Source organism: Anguilla anguilla, chromosome 1 (assembly GCF_013347855.1).
Source record: "Anguilla anguilla isolate fAngAng1 chromosome 1, fAngAng1.pri, whole genome shotgun sequence".
NCBI lineage: Eukaryota > Metazoa > Chordata > Actinopteri > Anguilliformes > Anguillidae > Anguilla > Anguilla anguilla.
Window position 1 is genome coordinate 25710985 of NC_049201.1, and position 23613 is coordinate 25734597.

Sequence of the window (23613 nt, forward strand, 5' to 3'; positions counted from 1 at the left end):
TTCTGTCTCACTGGAATTTTAGCACCTTCAACTGGTTATGTCTGGAAAAATTAAATATTTAGAGGAATATTAAAACAATCATAATTTTCTCCATTTCGGATGGCTGAGAAAAAACAAAGCACCAGTGCAAATTCTCACTTCTCACATGCAATTTACACCTGGCCACCATCTCCACCTTTTTTCACTTCGGGGTGTCGGCAAACAAATCGGCCTATTGGCCTTCTCACACTCTTAAACACCGGTGTCAGCATCAGTACACATTGTTTGACCTCTAATCTGAATACATAATGCCATCATATGCCATGGTCGTCCAGTATTAGGCTATATGTTTCACTGATAAATGGAACCAATCACATTCTCTGTGTGCCCTCGCATTGAGAACCACTTACAGTATGCAGCTACAGCACTTGGATGGAGGAGTAACGTCTGATCGCTCCAGCGGTATAATGACTCAATGCATCCACTTCGATGGATTCCAACAACAACATTTATTCACCAGACAAATGGGGGGGGAAACACAGGCTTTCATAACAGGTCACGTCACTTATATCCCCTTTGCTTTTTTTCCCCCCATCAAGAACAGCTTAATAACATGAATACACTTTCCCCTTAAAATTGAGGAGAACAAACTGTGCATATGTTTCAGTTGAGGGATAAGGTATGTGGCTTAGGCTACATAATGTTAAAATGTCTTTGAAGTGTTAAAATGACAAACGAAAAATGGACTATCGGTGAGATTGACATCAAACCGTCGTTTTAAACCGATATCTTTGAAGTGGTAACGATGTAAAATGAAGCGGTTCCTCGTTCACAAAATTCCTGCGAGCACAAACCCACATTACAAGTTAAAATAACGGTTATTTAAAAATCTAAATACAGTAACCACAACAAGTCCAAACAGTAAGACGGGTATACATGCACGTTATGTTTCTTGATTTAAAAAGTGTTCCGTTTGCACTTCCTGATCTACCGCTTTTCAAAACTAAAATAAATATATCCAGTCCCGCGTTATGAAGGAGCATGTCATGTCATCTGTGCCAGCCAGAAAACATTCAATAGTAGTGGAAATAAAAACAGACGCTAATATCTCTGCTATCGTTCCCCTCACTGCAGTAGTGGTTTCGTGAGTGCTCAACTTCCGATTAGGTGCTACCTGCAACAAGCTACATACCCTAAAATCTGTCTGAGTTGGACTGCGCGTGGCGCATTGCTATCGGGAGTGGAATAGTTGGTGCATCCCCCCACCCCCCAAAACTAATATTACACAAAAAGTGGACTTCCTTTTCGTTGCAAGCAAACATCACTAAGAAACAAAGGAAAATGCATGATGAGAAAAAAACAAAAGTACCCTTAAGTTAAAAATCAAGCAAGCCCATATAAAGATGAAAATGAAAAGTGACTATAAAGAACAATGATACTGATTAAAATGAAGTTAATCTTAACAGACAATACACTAGCATGCCTGAGTCATCGGGGATTCCCTGTTTGATATCGTGATGTGATCCTTCTGTCTTTTTCGACTTAATAGAGTCTACAATACAAGTGCATTGCACTGCCCCTGTGTGGATTTCTGCGAAATAGTGAGGTGGTCGTTATAGACCAATGCTACTTCCAGGCTATTGCACCCCTATTCCCGTAAAAATCTGTCATTGCAACATTGGACCTCTCAAAAGAGGTGTACAAACAAGGTAAAGCAAATTAATTCAATAAAATGACATTAATTAAAAAGGTAAGACTTTCTCTGTGCCGCCCTCCCAGCACACCAAAACTGCAACACTTAGAATAGGACTGACTTCTGAGGTTGTGGCTGTACACGGCTGAGCCACGTCAGCTTTTTGAAAGCTGAGGTGGAGCCACTCCTCCGTGCGAGGGCGAGTGCCATCCCGGATTGGTCGAGACGGGCCGCTCGTCTTTCCGTCGGCCAATTGAATAGAAAGAAGGGGAAAGCTGGGTGCAGTCCAGTGTTGGTTTGAGACCCTGTCTGAGATGAAGGTCACGTCACTATGGTGACGGTTAGAAGATTCCGGACAGGCCGCTGCCCAGAAAATTACTGGCCGACCTTTGTGCGTGATGGATTTTTACGGCAATCAATTACACACTCACACACAGTCACTAATGCTGTCATACAGTCACGCGCGTGCGCACGCACACACACACACACACACACACACACACACACACACACACACACACACACACACACACACACACACACACACACACACACACACACACACACACACACACACACACACACACACGCAGTACCTAATGCTGTCATACAGTCACACGCGCGTGCGCACACCCACACACACACGCAGTACCTAATGCTGTCATACAGTCACATGCTCACACACACACACACACACACACACACACAGTCACTAATGATGTCATACAGTCACACGCACGCACACACACACACACACACAGTCACTGATGCTGTCATTCTCAGACACACTGCAGGCTTTGCCTTTGTAGTCCGAAGGAGAAGCGGACTGGGCCGGGTGAGAGGGACGAGGAGAGGTTGAGTAGAACGACGGGGCAAAGACGCGAGGAAGAGGGGCCTCCCTCCCTCCCACCTCCCACCCCCGCCGTCCCGCTACGAGCCGGGGGAGAGCCAGTGGCGGATCTCGTCCACGCCCCGCTGCACCTGGCCCAGGTAGAAGTCCACGTTGCGGGAGAAGTCGGAGCACACGCTGGACTGGGCGTCGGCCAGGGTGCAGTACAGCGCCGTCCCGCCCACGCTGATCACCATGGTGACCATGCACAGCAGGAGGAGGAGCAGACAGGAGTCCAGGCCCACATCATCTGAACGACACACAGATGCACACGCCCATCAACCTCAAGCCAACAGTCATAACAGAACAAAAATATTAAATAACTACACCAGCAGTGGCCTGTATGCTTTAGGGAAAGAGAAATTAGAAATCTCACCTTTAAAATAATTACTAGTTTCATCCCACTGTCATTTACTTTACTTAAATATCAAGCATGTCAATTAACTGAATGTGCCGCTGGCAAGTAGAGATTAATTTCTAAAAAGTACCTTGACCTTTACAAAGAATGCACTCAGACTCAGCCAATAAATCACTCTTGACTATACATGATTTCGCACCAGCCATGAATGAATGCTAGACAAAACAAAAGTCTGCTTAAGAGAATCATCGTCTGTTCCAGAATCGCTTCTTAAATCACCAAAACTCTGCATATTGATCCATCAGTCATTGCAGTCCCACCAATCATCATCTACACTCACCGGCCAATCCATTAGGTACACCTGTTCAACTGCAAACTGCACCCCTTAACGCAAATATCTAAACAGCCAATCACATGGCAGCAACTCAATGCATTTAGGCATGTAAACATGGTCAAGATGATCCGCTGAAGTTCAAACCAAGCATCAGAATGGGGAAGAAAGGTGATTTAAGTGACTTTGAACGTGGGATGGTTGTTGGTGCCAGATGGGCTGGTTTGAGTATTTCAGAAACTGCTGGTCCACTGGGATTTTTACGCACAACCATCTCTAGGGTTTACAAAGAATGGTCAGTAAAAGAGAAAATATCCAGTGAGCGGTAGTTCTCTGGGCGAAAATGCCTTGTTGATGGCAGAGGTCAGAGGAGAACGGCCAGACTGAAAAGAATTACTAGAACCTATCCGAATGAAAGAATTGCCCTGCTTATAATTAAGGAAGATAGGCTGGAGAACAATGACTGGTTAGAAGGTAAGGTTTCAACCTCCCCTGTTTCCAAGTAACAAGCTGTGACGGTTAGTGCCTAACCTGGATCCGCCATGTCCTCTGGCTCGCTGAAGCGCACCTTGCGCTTGGGAACCTGTTTTGGCGGGTCCGGGGGCTGGGGTGGGGACCCCTCCAGCGACGACCTTCTCTTCAGGATGGAGACTAGGCCCGGCGTGGGAGCAGTCTGGGGGAAGGTTGGGGGCAGGCACGGGTGGACACAGGAGAAAGAGTTCAGTCACAGACACAGGAGTGAGTCTCAAGGGCTGGAGAGGACAGTTAACAAACTGTGAGTCCGGTGGGACGCATAAACCTGGGAAATGTAGTTTCTTACCATAAAGCATAAGAACAGAAAAATGTTTGATGACGAGAACAGGCGGGCCCATTCAATCCATCCAGGCTCATCGTTTCGCCTACTGGCTAGAGCAGGGCGGCACAACCCTGTTCCTGGAGGTCTACTGTCCTGTAACTGTAATTTCAACTGATTCTAATAATCGGCAGCTCAATCAAATCTCTATCTCTAGATCTGTTGAATGAGGAGTGCTCTGTTACGGTTGGAGTGAAAATATACAGGGCAGTAGATCTCCAGGGTTGGGCAATCCCAGTCGATAGAATGTCTTGCACTAGGCCAAACCTGTTCTTCTACACCCCTGAGGTCTGCCTCTACAACATGACCCGACAAGCTATTCCAGGCATTTTATACAACACCGTATTAAAAAAAAAAAAATCTTATGTAATCCTCGTTGTTAATCCCTTTAAAAAAAAAAAAAAAAGCTCAAATAAATTCCCCCCTTTCAGCTACTGTGCTCGGCTCATCCCGAAAAATCCTGTCGCTGCAATGACTCTTCAAACACGCGATCCTAATAATGCAGACCTCAGCATTTAATGCACATTTTTTTCAAAAAGCTTTTCCCCTTAAAGACCATGGGATAGAAACATGCATTACATCAGGTTCTCAGCTGCCGTCAACTGCGCAGAGCCGACTGGGGCCTGTTCCACAAGAAATGCAAGATAATATCTGGAAGATATGGCCAAACACAGAGCACCTTGAAAGAAACAACACAATTCTGTATAAGTATGCATCTTGTGCACCTTTGAGAAAGCTTGCATTTGGAACTTTCTAGAGAAACTGGCCACTTTAAAATCATTGCCAGTCAGCTGCCTCCCTTTGTTTTAATGGCAATGCATGTGCCAGCGAACACTTGAATATTCTTCTCACTGAGAACACGTCCTGATAGATGAACACCTAATAGTTTGCTATAGACAAAACCAGGTATGTGTCAATCATTACAATTATCCATATGCACCTGAATTTCAAAGGAAATGACATATTTGTTCATCATGTGGTGTAATGCATTTGGATGGCTCAGCTAAAAAATGTCTTCCAATATGTGTACCAAATCCAAGTTGCCTAAATGTTGAATGTTAAAAAAATTTGTATTAGGCTGCTGCCCCATAATGCAGTCTTTGTGCACAATCACAAACAACGGATAAATACAAAAAAAGAAAAATAACAACATAATTTATGCTCGCTGTTGGGGAAGCTGGATTTTGAAATCAATTCAATATCTCAAGTGAAATCAAACGGATAAGTGTGACTGTGATCTCAACACAAATTCCATATTTGAAAGGGGAAGGTGGGTTTGTGGTAACTGACAGAGTAGTTTTTTATTTTTTATTTTTTTTTTAAGTAGTTGCATATCGCTTTCATAAAATGAGACCCTGTGTGTTATGGAACTAAACTTGACAGCACTGACAGCAACTTGCCACCAGGCGTCAGGACTGAGCATAGCCAAGGTCTCTCTCCCGCATGTCAGCGCAGACCCATTAATTAAAACCAACAAACACACCACAACCAATGACCACATGGCAACATGGCAGCTGCTGTCGGCAGCCACAATTAAACAGTGGAGGTTTTTTTTTTTTTGCACCCACCACCGCCCTCCATCAAAACTGTCCCCTCCACCCTCCATCAAGACTACCAAACTATACTGTATAAAGTGCACCATTAGAGCAGTGTTTGCATTATATCACAAAAATGCAGGCCAGTATCAAAGGTGATAAATAGCTACCATTTTACACTACAGCGCTGTAAATGGAAGGTAAGCTTACTTCTGTTGACAATACATCAGTACTGGAGTTATGAGAGTTCTGGGGGGCTCTACATGAAAATGGAAAAAAAAATTCCCATTTTAACAAAAAAAAAATATTTTAGATGTGCAGTTTAACTCATTTCACACAGAACTAATTTCATACATTTACACAATTCAGACATGCTTCTGTGTAATAGTACATAAGTGCAGAATAGCAAATAGATCCTGCACTGGAGTATGGAGAGGGTCAACCATAGGTAAACCAGTTTACTAGTGTGGTGGGGGTGTTTAGCCAATGGGTGTTCATTTTAGGGAGCATGTGAGGACAAACATTTTGGGGACTCCTGATCTAATCTGTATCCCGCACTGCGACACGGGGGCAACGCACCAGGCAACAAAAAGATAATGACCCACGCCAACGGTGCGAGTGAGAAAGACCCCGTGGAGCTCAAAGCAGGGAGAAATCAACACACTCGTCAGTGAGCAACTCTCTCTCTCTCAGAGGAGGGTTCCTTTCGAATGAATTATTCAGACAGGCGGGGGGGGGGGGGGGAAGAACAACAATGACGGTATAACCGTATCCGGGGGAGCTGAGCGACGCTGAGCTCCATAACAACCGCTCATAGTGAGTGACAGGTCCAAACTTTCTGCTGTTACAGCCATTGACCGACCGTTCATTTTGCCTGTAGGTCTGCTACACGTGTTGTGTGTCATGACGAGTACTTAACAGCAATACATTATTCTTCTTTCACCACAGGAAAGTTGCCTAGCTCTCCTCTGTATTAGTTTTGCCTTTGTGGTCATAGAGGCACAGGGGTGCCCAAAAATCAGCAACAGTGATGATTTTGATCATTGTGTAGATGATTTTGTGTCTTGGTGTGAAGAATTTTTCCTGGAGATATTGTGTCAAAAACCAAAGATATGGTCATGGAGTTTAGAAGGACACAGCCCAGTATTATTTCTTACACTACTCTCCAGAATAAGAACACTGATATTGTTTCTGAGTACAAATACTTGGGTGCTGTCATTGACAGTAAGCTGTGTTTTGAGCCAAATACTGATGCTGTATGTAAAAAGGTCCAGCAGCACTTATTCTGTCCAAGAAAGGTGAATTCTTTCAGGGTGTGCAATGTCCCAATGACTTTGTTTTATTAGTGTCTTATTTGAAGTGTTCTTACCTATTGTATTTCGGCATGGTTTGGTGGCTTTACTCCGGCAAATAAAAACTGACAGGCAAAGCCGGTCAAGGTGGCCAGCAAGGTGTTTGGAACGCAGCAAGCCCAGCTTCAGGACATCGATAGGAAGCGGGGTCATCAAAAAGGCACAACTGATTGCTAACTGTCCTGATCGCCCTCTTCGTGATCAGTTTTACCTCCTTCCTTCGGGCCGAGGTTACAGGATGCTCAAAACGAAAACATGCGGCGCCAGAGTCTCTTTTACTCCCGCTGCCATTGAAAGTCTCTTACCGTAAAACGCAGACGCCTTCTTTAATCTTGTTGCCATTGAAAAGGCTTCATCATTTAATGTAATGTGTAGACAATGTACACCTTATTGCCACAGCACTTTACACTTTACTAGCACTTTACGTGGCACTTCATACTTGGCCTGAGTCCTAATGTTACACGTTTAATCCAAGCTGGTAGGAGTGTCTCCGTCCTTTGCCTGATTTGCTCGTTTTATGTTTTTAATGTTTTATGTGCATACGTTTTATCCTGCTTTTATGTTTATGTTTTTATGGTTATGTTTTCGGATTGCTGTTGCTGTCACTCGTTTTAATTGCGATCTAATGCCTTGGCTGCAACCAAATTTTCCTTCGATACGCTAATAAAGTTCAAGTTCAAGTTGAAGACCAGAGAAGAGAGGACGGAAGGAACGCGCGTCCTCGTCTGGTCACAATGCGCAATCTGCAGGCGTCTCGAGGGAGTGCGTCGGAAACTACGCGGTCCTGTGCGCAAGGGCGGTGCTCTCCGACGGGAACCGACTCGAAGCATCGCTAACGCCAGCCTGTCGCATGGCGTTAACCCACGATCCATCCCCTTCAATGCCTTTCAAAAGCCTTTGGTTTGACTCGAGCCAGAAACCGAATCCACAGCATTCCATCGGTCAGGGCGGACCCTTCTGTACCGAAGCCCCTGAAGCAGGGCCCGAGGTGTGAGGTCATGCAAACATTCCTTTGTTTTTGTGTAAGGGCAGAGCGGAATGATTGAGAAGCAGACCGAGAATGAGCAGAGTGAGAGAGTGAGAGAGTGAGAGAGAAAGAGAGAGAGAGAGAGAGAGAGAGGGAGAGGGAGAGGGAGAGGGAGAGGGAGAGGGAGAGGGAGAGGGAGAGAGAGAGAGAGAGAGAGAGAGAGAGAGAGAGAGAGAGAGAGGAGGGGGAGGTAAAGATAGAAACATTCTCAGAGTCAGGCCCTCTGTCAGCTGCAATGAACCTCAGAAAGTAACCCGTGCTTTCGCTGCCACCCGTCTAGACTACCGCAAATGCACTCTACCGCGGCAGAGCTCAATTTAAAGACTTCTCACGCTTGGTTGGGCAACCTGGTATGAAATCTCCTTCCCCAATCTACAGTGGTACTTGCACAGATACGGCAAAGTCTGCCCGCGCATTAAAGAGCTAGCTACACGCCATGAAAGTTCTGACGTTACGTTTCAATAAAAGTAGTGATAAATGTCAACCTACATAAAAAGTGTAATAAAAAGCAGTAACATTGCCTGCACTGTATGTTAGTTTATCATGCTTTAGTAGTTCAGCTTCAGCTTAAGTTTCCATAAGTAGTGATGGAGATACCATGCAAACTGGTAAGTGTGGTCAAGGACAGAGTTCAGATTCTCTGATCTCATAAACTTCTTTTCTGCATGCACACAAATTCAGCTCCTGTGCTATCTCAGTGGTGCCAAATGGGCATTTGAATAAACTGAACAGTGAATCAGCTAGGATTCATCACTTGCCCTATCGGGTGAGTTTTACCTGTTTTACCTGGCTTTACTTGCCCTGGGCAAGGGGTATTGTTGAACCCTGTATGGGGTCAAACAAACTACAAATGGTGCATGACAAACTTGCATCAGGGCACGAAATGAACTTTCTCACTCACTGGCCAGAGTGGCGTGTGGATTCTAAAAATCACCAGCCATTTTAAATGTTTTTTTTTTTCAGCCACAATACATTTTACAATATAACACAACCTGGGTGGTTGCCTGCCAAAGTGGCTGCTAGAGTAGAAAATTTTGTACGTCGCTTTGGATAAAAGCGTCTGCCAAATGAATGTAATGTAATGTACCAGCCACAATCAAAAATTTACCAGCATTTGGCTGGTGTCGGGTGTTCATTTCATACCCTGGTTTACATGGTCATTAAATCCCAAAAGCATGTGAAATTATCAAGGACAATTTAAGACTGCCAGCTTTTCCACTTATAAAAGTGTGGCAAATAAAAATTCACAAAATTATAGAGTATAAACATACTGAACTGCTGCATGTTCAACGAAACATTGATTAAGAGGTCGTTGAGGTCGTCACTTTTGAAATTCAATAATACCAAAATATTAATAACTAAACCTTAAAAAATGACTGTGTGTGTGTTCATACAATATGCAAATATGTACAAATGGTCCAGCATTGAGGGTGATTCCAGTATGCAGAAAACAAATTAACCGCTTACTGTGCACAAGGCTGCACCGTAAAAGTGTTACTGAAAAACCTGGATATGTCTTAATACTTAAAAAACCCCACTTCCCAGATTCCAGAGAGTGAACTTTGACCCCAAGTCCAAGCATTCATCAGCTGGAGTCAGCGTTTCTTAAAACTATGGGAATATGGACTCAAAATGGGTCACTGGAGCATATAAGATGGGTCCCCGAATGAGTCTGTAGTCGATTAGGCAATGCTAGTAATGTGTAGTATGCGGAATAGGTGATTTCAGCAAGTGACCCTTGACCCCAGTACATTCCACGCAACCCTGCAGGCGCTTGATTGCTCCCTGGCCTGTCCAGATGGTGGACTCCTCCCACCTTTCTATCCTGCACTCTGATTGGCTGAGCGGCTCTTCAATCGTGTCTCCCTCGACGGCGTTATAAATAACGAAACTCCTCGAGATTCGTGCCAGCTCCTCGCTGAATAAAAACGACGGTTTTAGGTTTTGTCATTTCCTTGGACTTAAAACCGCTTCGGACACGTTTCTCTTAATAGAGCGAATGTTTTAATGGCAGCACATGAGAACAGCCACCTGACCCTGCACTATCCCTGCAAATCCCCAAACCCTACTCGCTTGCTTCAGCTAAAATGCTGATTGCTGAGGGCAAAGTCCCAGAGTTCACTGATTAAACCGGCAGGGGTTGTTAAAAAGGCCCCAGTTGTGGCGAGACGTGTGACGCAATCTGCCCGACATGGCACTTTCTCAGCCGTGGTCCCTTCTCTATCTGTTACCGTCTCTGCATCCTACCTGTCTGAACAAAGCAAAACAGACAAAAGGAGAATGGACAGTCCCACTCTCCTTTAAAAACATGCCCCAGTTGATGCCTTTTTTTGACAGGATTATGATAAACAACTAAAGTGCTAAGGTCAATTAGCTTGGCAGACCTAACGAATCACGAGAATGCCACACCCGACCACTCCCCCAGTGTCCCGAGTTGGCGTGTTCTGAAGTGTTACTGGTTTTTTTCCATAGAAAACATGTTTTTGTTTGGATTTGATTTCACTATACACGTTATATAAATGGCACGATTCGTCCTACTCAACATTGCTTGTTATGTGTTCTATCCAATAAGGGCTCGCTAAGCAACGGTGTGAGTCAGACACTAATATATCACAGGCTGGGGCTATATCTTTAACTCCTACAGGCCTTCAGCGAAAAGCAGAAAGGGAGCACGGGCCAGTGTGGGTACAGGTTTCTGTTTTAGCCCAAAACGAACTAATTAACTAATCATGATCTTCAATCAAGACATCGATAAGTAGAATCAGTTGTCTTAGTTAGTGCTGGGCTAAACCAAAAACTGGCAACCACACCGGCCCCTTTTTGGATAAGACCGGACACCCCTGGTATAACAGATTGATGTAAATTACGTTTTTTTTTTACAAAAAAAGTACGCCACTGACTGGTACAACCAGTCACAACTGGATCAATTATGAACTGTTTTTCTCACTGCATTGCCTCTTTTATTAGAAGACAAGGGTGGATTTTTCCTACTCAACTCAGCAGTTTATACAGCACAAACTTTTCAGCCTTTTCACACTAAACAAAAGCAGTCTCTTCAGGCAAGACGGTTCCTCAATTCTCTGCAGTAAGCTATAAAGCCCAGGGAGCTAGCGTACAATACGCAATGGCATTGTGCCTTCCCTGCTTCATTTTGGGCTCCTAGCACTGTGTACAGAACTTAGGGTTCATGAAAAGTGCTTACCAAATAATATTTATTATCATTGTAATGATTGTTTTTACTAACACAAAGAACAGACATGGACAGACTGAGAAACAGACATACAGGCAGGGGGCGCTCTCACCTGCTCCACCTTTATTCTTTTGGCCAGTTCGTCCAGCGAAGCCGCTCCCATTCCTGACACAGCAAGAGTCTCGTCCCCAAACTCATCCTCCTCTGCCTCAAAGTCGTCTTCTGGGACGTCCTCCGTCTCCACCTCCTCATCCCCTCCCTCCCTCAACTCAAGCTCCTGTGCGCGGAGCAGGTCTGAGTCCACCCCAGTGGGCGAGTCCCCTTGTCTGTCTCCTGTCCCCGTGGTGACTGGCTCCACCCCCACCCATTCAGCACCAGCCTGCGAACCACACCCCTCCTCCATCTCTGGTTCAACCCCCAGAGATGGGGTTTCCAAGAGGGGAACGGTGGGGCCCGGTCTGACCAACGACGAGTTGTCAGTCAGCTGCTCTTCACCACCCGGCACCTCTTTGGCATCTCCGTCGCCGCCCTCACCACCACAGTCAACGGAGCCGGGCACGGGCGAAGTGGGCGTGTCCACGAGAGGGGGCGAGGAGTCAGAATTGCATAGCGGCGCCCTCTGGTGGTCCGGCGTGGAAGCGTCCTCGCTCTGGCCCTCCGTGCCCTGTGCCGGGCGCACCTCCTCAGTGGCCTGCTGCTCCTCCATCAGCCGTCCAGATTCAGTACCGCTGCCTGAGGACACATGGGAGCCGCCGTCACCGGAACGCTCTCTCTCTCTCTCTCCCTCACCAACTCCAATCTCTCCCTTTCGCTCTCCAAGCACGAGTGAGAAATCTCTGCTCCTTCCTCCACCCCTAAGTCCCACCCACGGTTTCAGATTACATTATTATTAATGTTGACTCTCCAGCCACTCGGAGCCCTGGTCGCTCTGTTTGTGACATCACAGTTGATCCTCTGACTCCGCCCTCAGGCTGCATAATCAATCCTTTCTGTTTGTTCTGGAGTCTGACCCATAGGACACTCAGGCAACAGCCCGTGCCTCACCAATAAGGCGCATGCAGGGAACTGGTTATCCAGTGACAAAAACACGAATACAAACAGTCTCTTTTAGTCTCAGAATCTGCTATACGCCCTCACTGAAGGTATTATATTTCCAATAACTTGCTTTGATCCTTTTGTTAATGTTACTTTACTGCAATTTTTTCTTTAATGCCTTTCAGTCAGTACAGCCGCATTTATTAGAAAGTGCTAGGCACCTATGTCGAGACAGAAAGGTTTTATTTTCCTGCTGAAGAGTTCTGAGAAATTGATTTTGTGCTGAAATGTTAAAGCGAAAATATGAAATGGATTGAGAAGAGAATGAGGATCTTAATAGGGCTGGAAATGACCTGTCATTGAGGTTGGAGCGCTAAATAAAAACTAGTCTTGAACAGAATGAAAGTTCCCAGCTCAATGTGGAAAGATTCAGATGCCTTTCGAGTGGCTAGTAAATCGAGTGCCTCACCTTCAGGAAATTCTCTTAATTTTTCATATTGTTCAATTCAAATGTCGTAATTCATGGAAATCCATCTATAGAGTAGCCACTCATGAAGTATTGCCTACATTTGTACATTTGTACCATCAAAACAAAAACCTAACAGTGAAGTCGGTGGCAGATTTGGTGGTACCCGCACGCGTGCTTAACGGATCTGAGCACCGCGTCGGTTATCAGATCCTGAGCGTACTGACAGCCCCGAGCAGCGGTCATCACCACGGCACAGGTCTGGCAGACGGAGGCGGTGAATAGCCTGCGATGACAGATGGCCATGCGGGGGGGAGGGCGGGGGGCGGGGGGGGGGAGGCGTGCACCGTGAAAGTGAAACCGGGCCACGGAACAGAACACTCCAGGTAACACACCCCCCCACCCCCCACCAACCCCTCCCCTCCCGCTCTGTATCAGCCACTCATCTTATCAGTAGAGTGGAGTCTTTCTCAATGAATGCAGGTCAGGAAGAAAGTGACCATACTGGTTCGGCCATTTCCCTGCATACCTCTGCTACAGAGAAACACAGCCAAACGTGAACCATAACGCTTTTGACTGGCGTCTTTTAAAAGGAGGTTTTTTACACTTTTTAAAAGATTTTCCAAAATCCCACTTTCACTTTGGCGGATGTTACTTCGCTCGTCTGCCTTTTTTGACATCAGGACTTTTAAACATCAACCTGTATTTTTAATTATTTCTTAAGCAGCTCAGTTTTGCTGTATAAAATAAACAATACAGGTACAGAGCTATATTATGTGCTCAAAAAATGGGAAAATGATATCCTGTTAAACCAATACAATTGAGGTGTCACTGACATTTTGGCTAAAAACCTGGTATTCCTCCACCAGGAAGCTGAAACATGGACTCAAATGGATCAGCAAGGAAACTATTACATACTTCAGAATCAACAAAGAAATGGTTAACCAACAAAATTACTAATTTGCAATGGCCCTCTCAGTCTCCAGGCGAAGAGGGCAGTCAACAAGCACAGACTGAAGGACCTGAATAATCTAGGAAGATTTTGTATTGAGGAGTTTGAACACCAGTAGTGTTATCCTGGCAAAGGGAGTCCTGTAAACAGGGGTGTGAATAATTGTGACACTTTTCTGCAAAAAAATAAAAATATGTAAGTAAATAATAAAATCACTTGTTAAACAAAAGCTTTTGCTTTGAGCAATCATTTTAGCATGAAAGAATATAATATCCCCATTTTTGAGCTCGTCATTTGGGTTGTTTTATGCAGTCTTCCTGGCTCATCCTTATCAAGAATGTGAATAATTTTGGTGGGCACAGTGAATACATACATCCTCTGTCTTCTTGGATTCACTTCTGCGATGGTAATGTTATAGTCATAGCTGTGTAAATGTGGGTGAGCTGTGCAAAGGCATTCAGTTTTGTTTACAATACTAACTGTTGGTTTGCTTTGCAGTTACTGATAATAAATTGCACTTTTGTGTTCCTGAGACTACCAGCGATATTCTCCACACTTTTAGGCCACACTGTGTAAGAGCAGCTGCAAAGTCCTGGGTCTTCAACAGGGGGTCAGTGGTCCTTGAAGGTACTTTTGGGTGTCCTCGGCCAGATTTGGTCTGAAATAACTATAAATAGATTTAGGAAAACATTTTAAAATATAAAACTTTTTTTAAAAATATAACCCTTTTAACATATTACGGGGATCCCCTGGATGCCTTTGAGCCCAGGTGGGGATCCCTGGATCAGAAAGGTTTGAAAGCCCCTGCGCCAGGTCATTGCAAAGTAATGTATGTAATGTATATATATCAGGTGCACTACTATTGCATTAGCCAGTGCTGATGGATGTTTTGTACTTTCAGCCTTATATAACCAGCTGGTCCCACTGAAAGATAAGGAAGGCCCAATGTATTTGTTCAGAGCAATGGGATAAGCCATTATCTTTGCCACCCTTAAAAAAAAAAAACTGAGAAAAACTGAGAAAAATAGTGTGTGTGTAAGGTGGAGTAAGTACATGCACCCCAAATTAAGAAAAAAACGAATCAAAGACAAAAAGATAAGCAGAGTTGTAAATGGTTTAGAGGTTCTTTCATATCTATTTCACTCAAGGAAGTAGGCTCAAATATGATCTATTCTCGGACAGACTGCCGATTTCCTTCGATAAAAAGCAAAGCCGCAGACTTAGCTCACTTTCAAGTTCCTGCTAATGTTATATTTTTCTATTTTTAAAACGGAGCACCGGTGTCATGATCTTTCGCGGGTTTGCTCTGAAGCGAGAACTCTGCCAGTTCCCCGGTACAGCATGCACTCGGCGTGCTAACACATGGAATGCTAAAGGCATCGATTCCCCCGGGTAACACCCCTGGAGTATCGTCTGGCTGACTGGCCGACCTCCATCCCCGGAGACAGCGAGGCGAAACCGTTCGGCGTTACCCGGGATCTACCGTACGGCACAGGCCACGCAGGAGGAGCAGCGAGGGGGGGGGGGGGTAACTCACGCGCGCTGCATGGAAGCAAGGTGCCGTCCGCCGTCTCTTCCCCGGTCCGAGTTCTGCTTTTCGGCGCTTTGTCCACGGCCGAACGCTGTGGGAGGGACACAGAAGTGAAACTGTCAGCGCATGCATGCGCGCCCACCCCCCACACAGACGCTCTCAAACAGACAAGTGCTTTTAGTCAGGAGGACCCACACACGCGTACACACGGTCAAGCACATACACACACACTCTAGCGCTCTCAAACAGACGGGTGCTTTTAGTCAGGCAGACCCACACGCGCGCACACATACACACACACACACACATGCACACGCACACACACAAGTGCACGTGCACACACACTCACACACCCGTGCACACATGCACACACACGCACGCACATGCACACGCACACACACACACACATGTGCACGCATATGCACAAACACACGCACACACACACAAGCACATGCGTGCGCGCACGCACACACATGTACGAATGTACGCACACAAAGAAACAGATGTGTCAAAGCACACGGAGAAAAGGCGACGCATGGCTGCCTACCTTTTCCACACTGAGCGAAGGTCTGAGAGAGAGCGACAGAGAGATACAGAGAGAGAGAGAAAGAGAGAGAGAGAGAGACAATTTTCAGTCAGCAGTCAGGCTACAGCAGGATCCAGCAGATCCCTGGTTGGGTCGGCGGCGGTGGCGCGGGGAAGGGGACGGGGGACGGGGGACGGGGTGATGGTTAAGGTCGCCCCCCGCTCCCTGGCAATCTAATATTAGTGCGGCACATTTCCCGCGCTGAAACTCTAGCGCTGGTCTCAAGTTGCTGAAAGCGCAGCAGCGGGCCATATGCTCGAGCCATCACAGTGCGTCTCTTAGGGCCCAGCGGTGAAACAGCCAGTGAGAACATCGCATCACCGTTAAACAAATGACTTGCCACTTAATGACATTTGAAGTATACAAAGCTTTCTATGTTATTCATACATTTATGGAGCTTGTTCAAGGTCTTGTTGAGCTGAGCATGGCAGAAGCGGTGCAAATAATTACTCAAAATAGTAATGTAGTTCTGTGCACCTGTACCTCTCTATACTATGCCTGTCCTGCAGTGCACCTGTACCTCTCTATACTACACCTGTCCTGCAGCATACCTGTACCTCTCTATACTATACCAGTCCTACAGTGCACCTGTACCTCTCTATACTACACCTGTCCTGCAGCATACCTGTACCTCTCTATACTATACCAGTCCTACAGCGCACCTGTACCTCTCTATACTACACCTGTCCTGCAGCATACCTGTACCTCTCTATACTATACCAGTCCTACAGTGCACCTGTACCTCTCTATACTACACCTGTCCTGCAGCATACCTGTACCTCTCTATACTAAAGCAGTCCTGTAGTGCACCTGTACCTCTCTATACTACACCAGTCCTGAAGTGCACCTGTACCTCTCTATACTACACCAGTCCTGAAGTGCACCTGTACCTCTCTATACTATACCAGTCCTGCTCCTGCAGTGCACCTGCACCTTTCTATACTACACCAGTCTTGCTCCTGCTGTGCACCTGCACCTCTCTATACTACACCAGTCCTGCAGTGCACCTGTACCTCTCTATACTACACCTGTCCTGCAGTGCACCTGTACCTCTCTATACTACACCAGGCCTGCAGTGCACCTGTACCCCTCTATACGCAGCTGCACTTGTACGGAGGGGGACGCGTGTATGTGTACGGTGCTCTCTCCTCACCGCTGGTGTGTCCTGCAGATCAGGCTCAGGGTCTCCAGCTGAGCTGACCTCAGATCAGTGCAGGCGTGTCCCTGGGGCTGGCTCTCGCCCTGGCGGCCTGCGTTCCATCTGGACTCTGGAACAGAGAGTACGTCAGCAAGGCAGGGAAGGGGGGGGGGGAGGGAGGGGCGGGGATGAGCTCAGTGTGCAGCCGGTTACAGCCCCCCCCCCGATAGACCCCAGCCGCAACAGCCAGGAGCCAGAGGAGCCGGCAGCACTCTGTTTATTAATATGAGAAAATCACCGATGCGCAACGCTCTTTGAAAGAGGCTTTCACCAACAGGCCAGCAGCCAGAACAGGATCCTATCCTGTGACTCTTACCCTGCGTTCACACAGCAAGCAACTGGGTGGACCAGTTGTCAGAAGTCCATTCATTCTCTATGTAGCTGAGTGACGACAAGCAACTGGGCAACTGAGCAACCAAAGTTGTCCGAAAAATGTTGCCCACGGTTTATCTTTTCACGGGCATCCCATTTTTCCAACCGATATGATACCATTTCATGAATAATTGTTCCGCTCAGTGAGGACAAATGGAGGAACACCTTATTATGGTACAATCACACCCGGAGTTATACAAAGTTTTTTAAAAAAAGAGTACAGGGACAAGCGCCCAGTACAGGGACAAATGAAGCTCGGACGGCAGTTGCTAGCTAGCTAATGCAAGAGATAGAGAGATCACTAGCTAGGCAGCTAGCTAGGGAGAGGGATAGAGAGCTCGCTAGCTAGGTGGCTAACTAGTGATAGAGGTAAGGCGATACATGGCTAGTGAGATAGCAGTAATAAATAACATGTATCAGTGTCCTGACATAACTAAAGAAGCTAAAGGAGATGATATGTGGCTGTATGGCAAGTATACGTCTTTGACGATGCCGTTATTTCTCTTGAATAATATGTAGCTGCACGAGACCACAAAGAGGATCCTGCCCCTCCCTCAGCCTAGTACACCTGAGCAACCCATCAACCGAGTTGCTCGCTGTGTGAACGCGAGTTTACGCAGTGAGCAGGTGCGTTAGATTTGATTTTGTGCGAAAGCCGCTGTCGGTCAGCACTTATGCTGAGTCATCTGTAGGGCTGTAACGGTTCACCAATGGCACATTTCATTTTGATTATTGGATTCTGAGTCATGGTTCAGTTCGTACTGTGCTTTTGAATAAAGACCAACAGAAAAAAAGAACATTTATTGCTGAGGGCCCTTTTGAACAATCACAATGTGTCCAAAAAAAAACAGCACACTGACAGAAAAAGTCAGAAACCATACACTTCTGCAGACACTCCATGGAAGTACTATATGATTTAAATAATATGAATGTTCTCAATGCATGACTGGCTCAAAATAATATTTCTATCTCAGTATGTTCTGCCGTGTTTCACACACATGCACTCACACACCGGAGGATAACTCAACACTTTGCTGGCCAGTCATTTACTTGACAGTTGCTAGCTTTGAATTCACTGTATAGTGCGTATTCAAGGTTTGATAGCTCCTGAATAAATATAAGCTATGGACCTTCTTTTTTCACAGTAACCTCTTGTTAGAAATGGTGTGGCTGCACAAGATTTTTTACCAGACCTCTCTGTTGTGGCAACATTTACTGCTAATGTTTACAAACTGCTAGTATTTTTAAAAATGTGAGACCGAGGCACAAACTAACGTGGGGCATGTTGAAACATGGGGATGCTCACAGTTGCACCTGAGCAAGAACAATGTATTGTTTTCACTTACTCTTTTAGCAAGGCACTTCTCATGTGTGAGTGGCAGGTTGATTTGAAAGCTTCGTCAACAGTTGTTAACAACACAGTTTTTTTTTAGCACAATACAAGTAAATGTTTTTCCAAAGTGTTTTATTTTTTTATTAATTAATGATGTGTGTACACCACAGATTCCAAATACACAGTGTGTCATTTAAATCACTAGCTTGTGGGTTATAAGTCTATTTCTGACATGTGACACGAGTAAGCAGAAACTGTGAGCCATGCAGGAGTACAACTAGCATAGCGTGGGGTACGTTGTAACACTGTGTTACAACGTGCCCCTGCCCATTACAAACACAGCCACAATAACTTTGCAAACATTGTTGTATATTCCATGTATACCATGCACTTATTCTGTCCTACATAAGCTACGAGGAGCACTCGCTCTTATCCATGTCTTCAGAGACATTCACCATATAGTAATGGCACGTTTCATATGCTTTTACAAAATACAGGCCATTTCTGCAGGAAAATGTATGTATATATTGTGTATATATATTTTTTTTAATAAGCTAAAACCTAAAAGTGTTAGGTCGTGCCCCGGTCTGTCCTAATTATAACAGGTACTGTTAAAAATACATAGTTAGAAATAGAAATTTGTCCTTCAAAAAAATACATATATATATATAACCTGCTTCTTACTGGCATTTTGACTCAATTAAAATGATAGTTTTAGAAAGTAGTTAGCTAAATATATAGATTGGCTGTTAATAATTGAGATGGCCTATCTGATAGTAACCAAACTGCAAACCACCTATGGGTTTTAAAGCTGATAAAATAAAACAGGCGAGTAGTAAAGTGTAGTAAAAGTGAGCGTGTATGAACAAGGTAGTAGCAAAAAAAACAAAAAGTGCCTTGCCAGCACCAACTGTGGAAGCCCTGGAGGGCAACACATAACTGGCTCTAATGTTGGCTAGAGAGGACAGGCTTCAGTCAGCCGGAATGACAACGCATCATTGTGCACCAGTGTCGCCTGCTGCTTGATTAGGGGTCCGCGGTTCACCGGTTGAACTGTGCGTGAAGCATCTACGACCGCCTTGCGTGTGAGCCTGACTTGTAGTCCGCGGTTTAAAAAAAGTGGTGACATCACACGCTTTGCAGGAGAGCGCATGCTGTCTGAGCTCCCCAAACAGAGGTTGCGATGGGCATCGCAGTGCCAGCGTGATTGGCCATTCCAAATTAGGGAGGAGTAGGGTGGGAAAATGTTAAATAAATGAACGACTGTATATAAATACCTGTGGGAACTGCACACTGAAACCTTCGGCACGTGCGCTGTGGCTCAGCATGAACCGTTACACCCCCAGGCATTTCTGTCTTCGCTGTACTACTTGTCACACATGTATGTAAAAGACTGATATGTTTACAAGTCTAATTTTACCCTGTTCTGTATTTCTATTCAAACACGAGGGTGTGGTTGGTGCCCTGGGAAGTGAAATCATCTGGCAGTGTCAAAGGGAGGAGTGTCACAGGGCGGAACACATTCTGAGAGGCAAAGGGGGGCGGGGACGGGAACGGCGCATTACCCCAGTGCTCCTGCAGGGCGGCGAGGTTGGACAGCAGCCGCTCCTGGTACAGCCTCTCCAGCTGGACGAACTGCAGCGCCTGCTCGTCTGGGCAAGGGGCGGGGTCAAGGAAGAAGCCTCTCGCGCACTCGAAACTGAACTCAGGAGACCTCAGAGGATAATGGCTACTTCTGCATTTTTACTACGCATTTATTTCCATGTTCATACCAATGGAGGTTGGTGAAGTGCAATATGTGATTTTAAATTCTACTTTATGAGCGTTTCAGGCATCTGTTCCAGGAGCCAAGGTGAAAATAGTGCATAAAATTCCTTTTCTTAATATATTTTTTTAGGCTTTTGGCCAAGGTAGTATTTTGTAGCAAACTGGGATTAATAAAGTAGAACCTACCTTAAGATACCTTCACATGAAGAATGGTAACTATGATGATATATGCAATGAACTTGACTGAAGAAAACAGAATGCATATGTAATGTAACAATGTCAATGCAGCCAAAAAGATAACTATAGATAACTATAAATTGGGATTGCTCTCAGTGATTTTCTTCATGCAGACACAACTGTAAAGCACCTTCAGCCAATAAAAAGTGAAAGATCCTTGCGCTGCAATGACAGACATCCCACTGTCCCGCTTCACAGAAAAAAATTATGCTTCACAGAACAATATAGTGGAACATTGAGGAACAATACCATTATAGGCTGCAGGCTTGAGAAGCTCAGTATCGTTATAGCGGTTGTTATCGTTTATAGTTATAGTGCTAAGTGTGAAGGTACCTTTATCCTATCCAGGTCAGAGCTGGCTCAGAAGCAACTTAAGTGTCTTCCTGGGTTCTCCATCCAGAACTGCTGGATATGGATGCCCTCAGCTTTACGATGAACAGTTGTCCAAAAAATCAAAGTACCGTCTCCATCCACTGCTCCTGGCCTGAGCTGAATAAGCAATATTCTTTTCTGAAGAAGCACTAATGGCTTCAAACCTCCGAAGCATATTCAGTAGTCTTAGCATAACTAAAAGTGCAAGTCACACTAGGTGCGGACAGCAGGACAATGGCCACTGAACTGGAGGCTTTCACCTCTGGGGTCAATAGTCTTCCAGTGATGTAAGCATCTACAAAAGCTTGGTAAAGATGGCCTGTATATTTCCATGCGCAAACAAGGTGTGAAATCCGAACTGTGATAGTCAGCTCCTGCCATTCTGCTGTAATCTCTGCTTATCAGCTATTGGGGGGTTCTGGTTGCTATATTATTGTAAAGAATGTCCATTTTCTCTGCACAGTACATGGCTATGCCTCTTAATGAACGTTCAGCAGATGCATGAAACTGGAATGTTTTGGCTTCAACTGTACGGCGACAGCACTGTCAGTGCAAGAATAAGGAGTTTAGTATCTGGAGGGCATAAAGACTCTGTGGCTCATTTCCTGATAAAGCATGGATGCTGTTAAAACACAACATCTGCTGTAAAGCAGACAATAAGGATACAATCTTCTTCAAGGAAGTAGGCCTCAGCTATCTGTTGAACAAGACAAAAACACAGCAGTTGGAGTCACGGCAAGGTTTTGATAAGATACTGCACTGAACACCAAACTCTGCCCCCACACAATGAGAGACTGGACTACGCAGCTTTAAAAAAACCCCACTCAAGATATATACAAACACACACACAATCATGCACTCACACAAAGAAATATGCATACCTGCATGCAGAAGCTCACGCTCACAGGGCACAACAACACGCGCACACAGACACACACACACAAATACACGCACGCACAAGTACATGCGGACAAGCACACAAGCACATAAGTGTGCTAAAACAAAAGTGGGAGCTGAACACACAATTTTTTTTAACAGCCCTTCCCTTTAGTGATTAAGGTTAATAAGAAAATATGAGTTTCATTAGGAGCTAGGCGTGTGCCTAGGTGAATTTGTTTGAAAACATAACCTCTTCCCTACCCCCCATTTCTAGCACAAAGGGCAAACTAGGGTCAGAACCTTCAGGCACTTCTCCAGCCATACATCTTTCTCTCATTTCCCCTCTTCCTAAGTGCACACATGCTAAAGGAGAAGAGGAACGACTGTATTGATGGTTATAACAAGGCCACGCCCACAGTGGTGGTGGCAGTCAGTGTCCGCCACAATCGCCTTCAATTAACAAAATTCTCCTTGTCATCTCTCAAATGGTGTTTTTCTAGGTTCCTGAAATTATAAATAAAAATATGGTTGTCTAATTCATAATTCATTTATTTTTATTAACCACTTGTGGATCAATAGGCTGCACAGCCCCACTGTCCACCAACACCCCCGCCCCCTCCCCCATGTGGGTGTGGCCTTGTTTTGACATCATGATCTCGGTCCCCGTGGAAACACCACACAGTGGAGGAGACAGAGAATAAGGCTTGACGTCTTGCGTGTTGTTCCTGGCTGCCGGTCTTCGCCTTTCCTATTGTTCACTTTCATTTGTGTTAGCCATTACAATAACCTGCTAAACACCGCGCTGTTTCTAATCCCTCAGGAAGCACAAGCAGGAAGCAAATGGACTGTTAAATATCTGCAACGGAAAGACATTAAAAACGAGACTAGGCTAAAAGGAAGATGGGAGAGTAATTGCGTCACGGAAATGCGTTGTCACAGATTAGGTGGTTAAATATTAGTGGGTGTGAATGAAATATCCACCAGTTAAATATTTAGATGATTTAAAAAGAGAAGATAAGAAGGCACCCTTGACACTGTTGACCACGGGAAGATCGTCAGCAGAGACTCACTGGTCAGATGCCACCTGCCACAAGCCTATTTACACCTGTTCTCAAAAATGAGATCAGTATCTCAGTCCAACTTTGGCAGAGGACAGATATGTACATGTTGTTCTTGATGTGTGGAGACATTTATCAGTATCAAAAAGATCATGAAACATTTCAGGCTGATAGTATGCTGTGGCGTTTCAGTGCACTCCCCCTCCTACACATACGCCGCACATTGCAGAGCCATTTCTCAATGCCCTTTTGTTCATGAACAGGAATAGTGCATGGCTCAGAAAACTAACTCATGTAACTTTGACCTGAATGCCAACCATGCAAAATGGCATGTCCAAACACACATGCACATATACTCTTGTGCACACATACTAAATAAAACCATGGAAGACATAATGCCGTTCACAGCAATAAAATCTCTCAGTTAGAACAGTTAGAACAGTTACTCAAAAGAAAGAAAAAATGATACTGCATGAGTCCATCATTAATTCACAACAACGCCATGACTTCCTTAAACTAAACCGACCAATCTCCTTTGGAGGAGAGAGAAAAAGTGTATTTGAAGGGTTAGTAGGGCAGTTAGTGCTTGCATACATTGCAGGCAACCGTCTTCTTGGATA

The 23613-nt window shown here is 45.2% G+C and overlaps 1 protein-coding gene across 5 annotated transcripts in view; it reads right to left on the reverse strand.

Moving 5' to 3' along the window:
- Positions 1-2242: 2242 nt before the first annotated feature.
- Positions 2243-23613, reverse strand: part of cnsta (consortin, connexin sorting protein a) — a 33397-nt gene continuing 12026 nt past the window's right edge. For all 5 annotated transcript variants that reach the window (XM_035423678.1, XM_035423671.1, XM_035423684.1 and 2 more), the window contains exons 4-11: positions 21723-21753; positions 20246-20332; positions 16931-17045; positions 15739-15760; positions 15198-15282; positions 11320-11939; positions 3782-3923; positions 2243-2811 (exon numbers count right to left, since the gene is read on the reverse strand). In XM_035423678.1, the coding sequence (XP_035279569.1) occupies positions 2603-2811; positions 3782-3923; positions 11320-11939; positions 15198-15282; positions 15739-15760; positions 16931-17045; positions 20246-20332; positions 21723-21753 (1311 nt within the window). In that variant the 3' untranslated portion in view covers positions 2243-2602. The remainder of the gene's footprint in view (positions 2812-3781; positions 3924-11319; positions 11940-15197; positions 15283-15738; positions 15761-16930; positions 17046-20245; positions 20333-21722; positions 21754-23613) is intronic.